At 40.5% G+C, this 12,179-nt stretch overlaps 1 protein-coding gene across 1 annotated transcript; it reads left to right on the top strand.

Annotated features, from left to right (window-relative positions):
• The first annotated feature begins 6,117 nt into the window (after positions 1 to 6,117).
• LOC134022834 (G2/M phase-specific E3 ubiquitin-protein ligase-like) lies at positions 6,118 to 8,992 on the top strand. Its single transcript, XM_062464582.1, has 5 exons — positions 6,118 to 6,171; positions 6,305 to 6,480; positions 6,832 to 7,004; positions 7,176 to 7,396; positions 7,707 to 8,992. Exons 1-5 carry the CDS (start codon positions 6,123 to 6,125, stop codon positions 7,961 to 7,963), a joined length of 876 nt encoding a protein of 291 aa, XP_062320566.1. The 5' UTR covers positions 6,118 to 6,122; the 3' UTR covers positions 7,964 to 8,992.
• Positions 8,993 to 12,179: the final 3,187 nt, after the last annotated feature.

Below are 12,179 nucleotides of genomic sequence, written 5' to 3' on the forward strand. Positions count from 1 at the left end.
TGTTGCATAGGCTTGTCCAAGTAAACTGTAGCAGAGCCAACAGACAAACCACGTACCATCACACCTTTCCCCTACCCCCGACAAGGAGAAAGGGGGTTTTCCCCCTTGTCCTTATCTCCAGAGCAGGAGCTTCAAAGCTTCTGGCCCAGCATGGGGTCAGAAGGTAGACCAAAATGGCCTTACAGTATGGAGACAAAGGATTTTAAGGAATAACTAACTTTTCTGGATTTACAAACATATTCTCAAGGACTACATGGCTCATGGACACTATTTCAATGACAGTTGATGTGTTATAATGTATGCTTTCCCTTTAATGCTGTGTTGATATAATTTGATGTTTTAATGTAACTTCCTTTCCTGTTATGGTAAATCAGTCAATCTTGATATCAAAATGATTCTAATCTACAAACTAAACCATTTATTAATGTTGTATTGTTATATTTTGAAGTATAAGCAATACATGGACATTTGAAATACAGTTAGGTCCATAAATATTTGGACATTGACACAATTTTCATCATTTTGGCTCTTTATACCACCACAATGGATTTGAAATGAAACAATCAAGATGTGCTTTAAGTGTAGACTTTCAGCTTTAATTTCAGGGTATTTACATCCAAATCAGGTGAACGGTGTAGGAATTACAATACATTTTATATGTGGCCCCCCCCTTTTTAAGGGACCAAAAGTAATTGGACAATTGGCTGCTCAGCTGTTCCATGGCCAGGTGTATGTTATTCCCTCATGGGAGTTTGTTATTTCATTGACAAGGAGCAGATAAAAGGTCTAGAGTTCATTTCAAGTATGGTATTTGTGTTTTGAATCTGTTGCTGTCAACTCTCAATATGAAGTCCAAAGAGCTGTCACCATCAGTGAAGCAAGCCATCGTTAGGCTGAAAAATCAAAACAAACCTATCAGAGAGATAGCAAAAACATTAGGTGTGGCCAAATCAACTATTTGGTACATTCTTAAAAAGAAAGAACGCACTGGTGAGCTCAGCAACACCAAAAGACCCGGAAGACCACGGAAAACAACTGTGGTGGATGACAGAAGAATTCTTTCCCTGGTGAAGAAAAACCCCTTCACAACAGTTGGCCAGATTAAGAACACTCTCCAGGAGGTAGGCGTATCTGAGTCAAAGTCCAAAATTAAGAGAAGACTTCACCAGAGTAAATACAGAGGGTTCACCACAAGATGTAAACCATTGGTGAGTCTCAAAAACAGGAAGACCAGATTAGAGTTTGCCAAAAAACATCTAAAAAACAGTTGTACAGTTCTGGAACAACATCCTATGGACAGATGAGACCGAGATCAACTTGTACCAGAATGATGGGAAGAGAAGAGTATGGAGAAGGGAAGGAACTGCTCATGATCCAAAGCATACCACCTCATCAGTGAAGCATGGTGGAGGTAGTGTTATGGCGTGGGCATGTATGGCTGCCAATGGAACTGGTTCCCTTGTATTTATCGATGATGTGACTGCTGACAAAAGCAGTAGGATGAATTCTGAAGTGTTTCTGGCAATATTATCTGCTCAGATTCAGCCAAATGCTTCAGAACTCATAGGACGGCGCTTCACAATGCAGATGGACAATGACCCGAAGCATACTGCGAAAGCAACCAAAAAGTTTTTTAAGGCAAAGAAGTGGAATGTTCTGCAATGGCCAAGTCAATCACCTGACCTAAATCCAATTGAGCATGCATTTCACTTGCTAAAGACAAAACTGAAGGGAAAATGCCCCAAGAACAAGCAGGAACTGAAGACAGTTGCAGTAGAGGCCTGGCAGAGCATCACCAGGGACGAAACCCAGCGTCTGGTGATGTCTATGGGTTCTAGACTTCAGGCTGTCATTGACTGCAAAGGATTTGCAACCAAGTATTAAAAGTGACAATTAGATTTATGATTATGTTAGTTTGTCCAATTATTTTTGGTCCCTTAAAAAGGGGGGGGCCACATATAAAATGTGTTGTAATTCCTACACCGTTCACCTGATTTGGATGTAAATACCCTGAAATTAAAGCTGAAAGTCTGCACTTAAAGCACATCTTGATTGTTTCATTTCAAATCCATTGTGGTGGTATACAGAGCCAAAATGATGAAAATTGTGTCAATGTCCAAATATTTATGGACCTAACTGTAGCTGAACTCTGAAAAGTTATCAACCACTTCACACCCATACGTCAATCTCAGGATGGACGCCCAGGTGGGAGTAACTGACCAATCAAAGAGTTCACCTCCAAAAGGATACCCCCTTTCGCAAGGATTATAAAACCTCGACGCACAAGCAATCCTTGCTTTTTCGCAAGGATTCACCGGAAGTGTTCGCGACACATCTGACCTATCCTTCTCAATCAGCAACTCACTGGACCACTAGGAACTTGAACGAAAGATTCCTTTGCTCTAACCGTTTGACAACGACGAACGGAACTTTGACTCTTCTTCTTCAAACTGACAACAGTAACTGCGATATTGCTACATTTCTTACTTGTGAACATTGGCATATTGTGATTTAATTTGTTACGTTTGATTTTAGTTTGCAAATGATTTAACCTAACTTTCGTTAGGATTAGTTAACATACTCTCCCATTGTTCTCCAGAAGCCTATCTCTCTCTCTCTCCCTTCCCCCTCCCCACGCTCTCAACCTACCATCTTGTACCAACCCTCATCATAGTTTAGGACCTACTGTATACAGTTCAACTCAACTCACTTTCAACTAACCTATAACTTCTCTGGTATTTGTTCATTATAATTACATTTCCTTAAATAAATCATTGTTTATAATACTTGCGTTATCCCTCACGTTATCTGATCTGCTCTACTTTCATAGAATTCACTACTTAAGATTAGACTGATTATTACGAAGGCTATTATTCAATAAGGTTTCCTCTGTCCCTTTAACAAATAAGAGGTGGTGCCCCTAAGAACTACATACTTAATTATAAATTAAGTATTGCTAATCTTAAACGAGCAAACCCCGCTACAAAACATAAATGATTAGTTCATTTCCCGACTCGGTCTTTCTACGAGTCTTTGGATAATTTTTCACGTGACCTGCATAGGCTCTGTAGTGGTAGCTAGAGGAAACGAACGATTTGTTCATTTCCCGACTCGGTCTTTCTACGAGTCTTTGGATCATTTTTCACGTGACCTGCATAGGTTCTGTAGGCCTACTGGAGGAAACGAACAATTCGTTCATTTCCCAACTCGGTCTTTCTACGAGTCTTTGGATCCTTTTTTCACGTGACCCGCATTGTATTTTTTTGTAGAGGAAACAGTTTCCTCATTCCCTTTCGCGTGGCCGCTGTTTTAGTAAGACGTGAATGATATTCGCTCCAGTCATCATACTGACTGGTTTTGTTATTTTCACTTTACATTTACACTTACAGTTTAGTGCAGTGTAATTGTTTGCCGTGATAATTAAATGCTAGTGTGATAATAAATGAACAAATCATACAAACTGTCATGATACATTATTTTAATGCAGGAATTTCTTTTGAAATAGTATCTGCTGGTGCACATGTCATGCACTAACCTAGATGAGAATATGATACGTGTTTGCAGTGGACGGATAGCCCCCCCCCCCCCCTCCTTTGAAATGAACGATTGACTCGAAAAAAGATTCGTTCATTTTACTGAACGAGATTCAAAGAACCGAATCAGTAAAATGATCCGAACTTCCCATCACTAATGAGCAGTGAGTGTGTGTGTGTGTGTGTGTGTGGGGGGGGGGGCGGGGGGGTGGATATGGATAGGTGTTACTGAAGGATGGCAGTTAATTGATCAATCTTGACAGTGGATCTGCCAAAATCCTTGTGTGTGTATGAGGGTGGGGGGGTTGGGGGTTGTCTGTAGCTGTCTGTTTAATCGGTGCCTGTCTGCTGGGGATAACGCTGTTATCTTCTGAAATTAGTACAGAACACATCTAGTCTGACTGAGCTGTTCAATAGAATATTCACATACGGAAAAGACTTGAGCCAAGGAGCTGATGATGCTGTCCTGTAGGAAGACACAGACTCCAGTTTATTTTACTCATTGCCTTCACTGCTTACTGGGCTGTGGTCTTCCTATACCAGTATACCAATCTTCATGTGAGCATATTTGGAAATGTGTCCATGTCTGTGGTACTGAGGTAGAGACGTGTGTGTCTCTTGGGGGTTCCTGCGTTGTGTTGTTCTAGTACTGTAAAAACAGCTGTTTAACTTAGCTGGAGATGAGAACACAGACACACTCTACTACTGTATCTTGTATTATATTACATAAGCTCTGCAAAAACAAACCAAAAAACACTTGCCTGCCAGCCAGACCTATCAGTCTGTTTGCTGTCCTGCTTGCTGTGTTTTGGAAAGTAGGGTGAGTGTGTGTATTATTTTTGTCTAGGATGGTCGTCCATTGCTCCCAGGTCATTATAGGAAGGAGAGTGGAAGGAAGGAGAGGGAGATTTCAAATGGAAGATACACCAACAAAGGGGGGAAGAGAGGAGGATGTATGGGGAGAGAAACAGAGACCAAAAAAACTACCCACATTCTCTAATCCCTGTATTGTCTGCTACTACCTCTGCTGCTACTGGGGGAACAGAGGCAGGGCACAGAAACAATGCAGCAGGATATTTTGCAGCTCAGGAGTGGTCTCTTCTTCCTGTCCCTTCTCCCCCTTTAATAGTCACTGTCCTCTCCCCTATCTTTGTCTTTCAATTTCTGAAACCTTGTTTCTCTCTTTTCATCTTGATACATATTTGTATTTATTTATCTACATTTATCTGTTCTTCTTCTCTTTCCTACAGCAGTGTCTGCCCCAGGTAATGTCAAGCTTTTTGCAGGGAATCAACGTTTGTTTCCATCTCACACAGGGTTCGTGTTGTTTATTAGTTAGTTATTTATAAGTGGGGCAGAGATCATTGATGCTTGATCTTGTTACTAAATGTTTGATTGTCAAATGTCACAATTGAAGACACTTTGAGAGGTCCATATTAAGTTACGTCTTTCTTACCCCTCTCTGGACAGAGCATATGCTTAAATTATTATTGTCAATCCTACTATCTTAGACTACCCCTGGGTAGAAGAAAGGCATTCCCCAGGGGACGTCACTCCAACAAACAAAATCCAATTTCCTTCAGTGAGATTTATTTAATTACCTCTACACTTCAAAACAAAGAACATTTAATTCATTTTCATTCATAGATATATTGGTAATTGTGATCAACTGGTCATGAAACTGCTGGATTTGCTCATTATTGAGTAACTGATCTCTGGAGTCCCAACTGGCAAAACAGTGTGTTGGCCTCATCCAAGTAAGTGTGTAGGTTGGTGTTGGTGATTGGATTAATCTTAAAGTTGATTGAAGGGTGGTGTTGGTGTATCTCATTCTTATGTTGACTGAAGGTTAGTGAATCTGTATGAGGGGCCGTGAGGGACATTATTCAGAATACCCTCTCACGCACACAACTGAAATGCTCTCACACACTACTGAAAAACTATACGCTCACACACACAACTGAAATGCTCTCACACACACTACTGAAATGCTCTCACACACACTACTGAAAGACTATACGCTCACACACACTACTGAAATGCTCTCACACACACTACTGAAATGCTCTCACACACACTACTGAAATGCTCTCACACACAATACTGAAATGCTCTCACACACACTACTGAAATGCTCTCACACACACTACTGAAAAACGATATGCTCACACACACTACTGAAATGCTCTCACACACACTACTGAAATGCTCTCACACACATATATGAAAAACTATACGCTCACACACACTACTGAAAAGCTCTCACACACACTACTGAAATGCTCTCACACACACATGAAAAGCTCTCATACACACATATGAAAATTTCAGTTAAAACGGAAGGTGTTTCAGTTGAAACGGAAGGTGTTTCAGTTGAAACGGAAGGTGTTTCAGATTAAGCGGAAAGTGTACAAGGATGTCAGCGCAACCATGTGCTGTTGAGCCCTCAAGCAATCAAGCCGAAGCAACGGCGTTACTAAACAACATATTGGCCTCTGCGGAGACCATCAGAACACTGTCTAATGCCTTAACTGTTCGGCAACAGCCGATCGTTGCAGCAGCTCCTGGTGTGGATACACCAGGTCACCCATGTTTGAGGGAAAAGAAAACAGCAAGAACTTGGCTCTGGACAGTGCTGGTAATGACCATTTTAATTTATGGGGATTTTTTTTACATACAACTGTTAGCTTTTGAACTGATTTACAATTTATTTAATGGCACAATGAAATCCATGATTGATCAATATGTCCTTTTATCCCGTTGTTTTGAAGCTCTTAGAGAGGACCGGTACTACACAGCTGGCAGAGCCATTGCTGTAAGCTTGGTCCATGGCGGTCCGCCACCAAACTTCCTCTCACCAACAGTATTTTCTCTTCTGGTTCATGGTTCAGCAAAACCAGTGCTAGAAGACATAGCTGACATGGAACTTTTGGAAAAAGTCAAAAAGGTCAGTTGGTAATTTAATGTTATCTTGCATTACAATTAGGTTACTTTACAATATTCTCTTGCCGTTTTCCATTTTGAGAGGGAGTACCAATCCAGCCCAGTCTGCTCATTGCTGAATGCTCACTTCCTACAGTTTGAATTCCACCACTATTCAACGGACCACTGTAGTCGGCAAAGTGTATTTTCCTTATTGTTTATCATATTGTAGCTATGTGGAAGAAAACAAGTTAGGGCACCCTTAGACACCATTGGTAATTATGCAGACGTCCAGTGTCTGGGTCCTTACTAATAAGTTATTAAACTAATAAGTAGCCTCAATAACAAGCCATTCTGATGCTCCTTGTGATGCTAGGTATCTGAAAGTACAACCCTTGAGGACCTTGAGATGTCAAATGCACCTCTGCTTGACAACTTGGCCAATGCAGGATGTCTGAGGCCTATGCGATCTATAAGAGACAGGGATTTGCTGGTACATGACATTGTCATGTTCCAGGTCATCCACAGGGTTCAAGGTCCATTTCAGAGGTATTCAGAAGTGTTGGTTGTTTGCAGTCAGATTAATCAGAATAGCAATCAGAATTTGACCCATAGACCAACAAAATCAATTATTTTTCTATAAAACTAAGCAAATTGACAATGCACAAGTGAATTAGGAACCCTAATTAAATTCTGCAAAATTCCATGTTATTTGTACAGATTCTGTGAAGGACTGAAAACTCTTGGCGTTCTCGAGAAAATCCGTAGGCATCCAGACAGCTTTCGCCCCCTGTTCTGCTATGAGCCAAGCACACTGACTGCTGACCATGTGGATGATGTTTTCAGCATTTGTCTGTCTCCAGAAGGGAGCAACAAGAGAGCTGCTGAGGAGATGGTTGTTACCTTCTGGAATTACCCTCTGCATCTCCAGGATGCAGAGGGTAATTGACAGTTTAGTGTACAAGTAAACTTATGTGTCTCTTTATATTTTAGTGTTATTGTTTTTTTTGTTTTACAAAACATACTTGTATAACAAAAACATTATAGCTTAAACTTACTTACTTTCTTGGTTGTAATGTCATCAAGTAGCACCTTGACAAAAGATGAAAGGTGTTTTATACATGTATTGCTATAAGTTATTCAGTTTTTTCAAGTACAATACTCTTATTTGACCATTTATTTAGTATCAGCTGATTCATATACATGTTAATTGGACCAACTACCACTTACAATGTTTTTCTGTTTTTATAGAGGAAGAAGGGCCATCCAAACTACAGAAAATATTGTCCTTTGCAACTCGAGCATCTGTGTTACCACCTATTGGCTTTTCTCCAACTCCCTCCGTCCAGTTCATTCATAAAGAAGATGACGACTTCTCTACACCAATGTTCCCTGTGGCCAACACATGCGTTAACTGCATCAAGTTGACACTACATGTGTCATACCAACTGTCCAAGGAGAAGTTTGACTTTGCATTAGGAAACACATATGGGTTTGGCAGGGCATAAACCTATGCTCTGTCTATGAAAAAAGTAAAAAATACAACCGTTGCATTTCTGAATGCCCACTTCCTCTTAAAATGTTATTGCCTTCTGCAGTTAAGTGTTCAATTATAAAAGAATATTGAGTCATGGTGTATTTTATATTTCCACCGCAATTCAACTGACTCAGGAAACTTATGTTTGAAACAAATGTTCACATTTATGTCTCGTATTCATACTGTTGACTGTTCATACATACGATTAGAATTTAGGCAATTAGGCGTGAACATAGTATCATGCTCTGTATCTCTTTCTGTGTCTCATGTTATCTGTCTCTTGTATGTCTCTCTCCTTATGTCTGTGTCTGTCTGTCTCTCTCAGTCTCTCCCCCTGTCTCTTATCTGTCCGTCTCTTGTGTGTCTGTTTCTCCCTCTGCCTGTCTCAGTCTCCGCTTGTCTCTCAGTCTGTCTTTTTGAAAAAATGCTTTGAACAAATGCTTGTTAGTTTTAAACATTTGTTTTTAATAAAACAGTGTTAAAACTTTAACATAATTGTTGTAATTAATCAAGTGAAGTAAACACAACAATGTTTTAACAAAACCTTGCATAACTCCCATGTTTTTCATAGAAGAAAATGCAGAAGAGAAGAAAACACATCTATTCCATGGTTCCCATCATTTTCAAGTGGATTCACTTGTTGAATACTGTTCATTGTGGTCTCATTAATGGTTACATCAATGTCTGGAATTCTAACATTATTATTTGTTTGAAGTTCAGGTAATGGCCCTTCTTCGTCAATGACATAGTAGTTATCGTCATCAAAAATGTCATTTATAATGGGATGGATTCCTATATTGTTTATGACCCCTGTATGCCACAGCTGAAGAGGAGTCGCCCCCCCTTGTGTGGACAGGCCGTGGTTGTTCCACTGGTTGATAAATTCTGTTACTGTCCTTTCAATTCTTGGTAAATAAACATAATGCAGACAAAATAGATGTAGTTCATTCAATGAATCCAGTATACCGTGTTCCTCCATGAAGTTAAAAATATTAATAAAGTGTCTAGATACAACTCTATTCAATTCTGCCCATAGTCTCTCAATCCTTTGGTTGTGTACTGAAACACCTGTAATAACACTACGACTGTTCAGTCCTCTTCTTTCCAACATAAATTGGGCAACACGTATATTTTCCATACCATGATCACATCTGACCCGTAAGGGCAAACCAAAGTTCTCTACTCCTCCCAAAAATAATGACAAGACACTTGAGGCTCTGTTGTTAGATAAGCACCATGTATATAATGGTCCGACTGAAGCCATCAACACAGCCATGAAAGACCATCTGCCATCTAATCAGCTTGTGGTTGCCGTCAAAATGCCTGTTGGGAGATATAAAGTACATTAAATAAAAAAAGATATAGGTAAAACTTGCCAAGTATATCAAAGTGTTGATTACCTTTATTGATAATACAAAACAGTTACAAGTCAACTTACCATAATTGGTTGGGGGCCTGAACACTATAGACCCTTCGGCGTATGGCATGACGGCGTCTAAATGACCACCCAATTGGATCCACTTGATCGAGGCTCTGTCTGACCCGCCAACGCTGAACCCTTAAGCCACGTGATCTCAGGCTTCCAAGAACGTATGCTTCACCTGCATTTGGAGTGTTCTGTAGTATATTAGTCACAACGCTGTCCAGGTCTTGATTTGACAATATTGCATATCTTAATGGCTCAACTCCCAGTTTGTCTGTGTCTGTATAGGGTTCTTCGACTGATTCCAAAGCACGATGCAATTCTCTGCCATGTCATACCAATGGATACACAGTGAGCAATCTGTTCGGCGGCTATGTTGTATCGGGGCCGACCTGGATGGCCAGTCAAGATTGTTGGGGGTATCAAATTGTTGGTCACATCACTGGATCCCTGTCTGGCCTCTTGTTCATGAAGCAAGTTGCGATCTATACAATGATCCTAGTAGATTACTCACATCACTATCATCATGATCATATCTGGACACAGCAAGAAATGCAGATAGAGTTAGTGTATGATCACCAAGCTCTCTATAAAGCCTTTCCTGACTGAAATTGTTGGACTCAAAGAGGATCAGGTGAACATGCATTGTGGTTGAAGTACTACTTCAAATCCAGTAAAAGCACATGCACATCCTGGTGTGGACTTCCTGTTTCCTTCAGTTGAAAGGAAGGCCTTCCTTTTTAATTGTAATGCTCGTATTCACCACTGAACTGTTATATTCCACAATATTATGCAAGAGCATTTCAGTTGTGTATATGAGCACGTTTCACTAGTATGTGTGAGAGATTTTCAGTAGTGTGTGTGAGAGCATTTCAGTAGTGTGTGTGAGAGCTTTTCAGTACTGTGTGTGAGAGCATTTCAGTAGTGTGTGTGAGAGCTTTTCAGTAGTGTGTGTGAGAGCATTTCAGTAGTGTGTGTGAGAGCATTTTAGTAGTGTGTGTGAGAGCATTTCAGTAGTGTGTGTGCGTATAGCTTTTCAGTAGTGTGTGTGAGAGCTTTTCAGTAGTGTGTGTGAGAGCATTTCAGTAGTGTGTGTGAGAGCTTTTCATTTGTGTGTGAGAGCTTTTCATATGTGTGTGTGAGAGCATTTCAGTAGTGTGTGTGAGATCTTTTCAGTAGTGTGTGTGAGAGCTTTTCAGTTGTGTGTGTGAGAGCTTTTCAGTAGTGTGTGTGAGAGCATTTCAGTAGTGTGTGTGAGAGCATTTCAGTAGTGTGTGTGAGCGTATAGCTTTTCAGTAGTGTGTTTGAGAGCTTTTCAGTAGTGTGTGTGAGCGTATAGCTTTTCAGTAGTGTGTGTGAGAGCTTTTCAGTAGTGTGTGTGAGAGCATTTCAGTAGTGTGTGTGAGCGTATAGCTTTTCAGTAGTGTGTGTGAGAGCTTTTCAGTTGTGTGTGTGAGAGAGTATTCTGAATAATGTCCCTCACGGCCCCTCATAAATCTGCACCAACTGATGAAAACATTAACTTTGTTCCCAAAGGTATATTTGAGATCAATTATCTATTCTATTTCAGGAGAAAATCTCAGTGTGGGAGGAGACTTCTTAATAATAGCTTAATAATCCTCTTCTAAATAGACGGCTGGCTTCCACTACATCCTGGAGTACACTGAACATAAGATGCAGATCTTTACAGGAATAGCTTACTGCATCGATCATCATAGAGAATCAACTCTTTTTTCTTTTGTTTCTGAGTTAAACTGTTCTGATGGTGAGGTTGTGTTTGAGGCGAAAGCCATTTCTCTGCTTGTTGATTGATTTTTCTGCAGAGTGAATTAACCCTGCAGCTCAGCACTCAACACTTCAATCTGATCAAACCGCTCCTCCAGCATCACCTTTGAAGACACAGTGCACATTCTTCTCTCCAGGTCCAACCTGTGCTCCCTGAGATGAGAAAACATTAGCATTTAGCTGTTAGCCTTGTCACACTGGTTTAGTGTCTTCACGGGCCAACTGCTCTCTGCTCCTGTCATGTGTGAGAGTGGAGAGGGCCGAAGTTGTTGTAGTGAGGGTAGGGATGAAAAGAGAAGAGGAAAGAGGGTCAGAGTTATGTTGGTTTTAGACGGTAATGAAAAATGACAGGAAAATGCACTGGCTTGTAGCCAAAGGGCTAGCGTTCTGCCAGTGTGTGTTGGCAGGACCACACTCTGACCTCATCGTAATGACATTTCAGCAAACTTCAGAACTCTTAAGAAAATACAAATGTTTAAAACATTTGTTTTAAACTATGAAGCAGTGTAGCACTGGTTCTGTTTTCAATTTCAGCTGTTCTACACCCACACAACATGCCTGCTAAAACTATAAAAATAACAAACGTGCAGATGTGGATGTTTGTATCTTCACACGATCTGGCCAAAAGAATGTGAACACCTGCTCAATATAAGGAAACCATCTTGTCAAACCTATCAGTACATCATCCTGGGCATTGATATAGAGTACATCCCCACGTCATTGCTATAATTGCCTCCGCCTTTCTGGGAAGGTTTTCCAAAAGTTTCCAATGGATATGCAAGATTTTCTTTTATTGAGCACTGATGTTTGGTAATTTGGCCTGGTTCACAGTGTCAGAATTCATCCAAAATATGTTTGATGGTGTTGAGATCAGGGCTCTGTACAGTCTGCACAAAATTCAACTTACCATTTCTGTATGGATCTCGCTTCGTGGAGTGGGACATTATCATGTCTTCCCCAAATGATTGCCTCAAGTTCA

Source organism: Osmerus eperlanus, chromosome 6 (genome assembly GCF_963692335.1).
Source record: "Osmerus eperlanus chromosome 6, fOsmEpe2.1, whole genome shotgun sequence".
Taxonomy (NCBI): Eukaryota; Metazoa; Chordata; class Actinopteri; order Osmeriformes; family Osmeridae; genus Osmerus; species Osmerus eperlanus.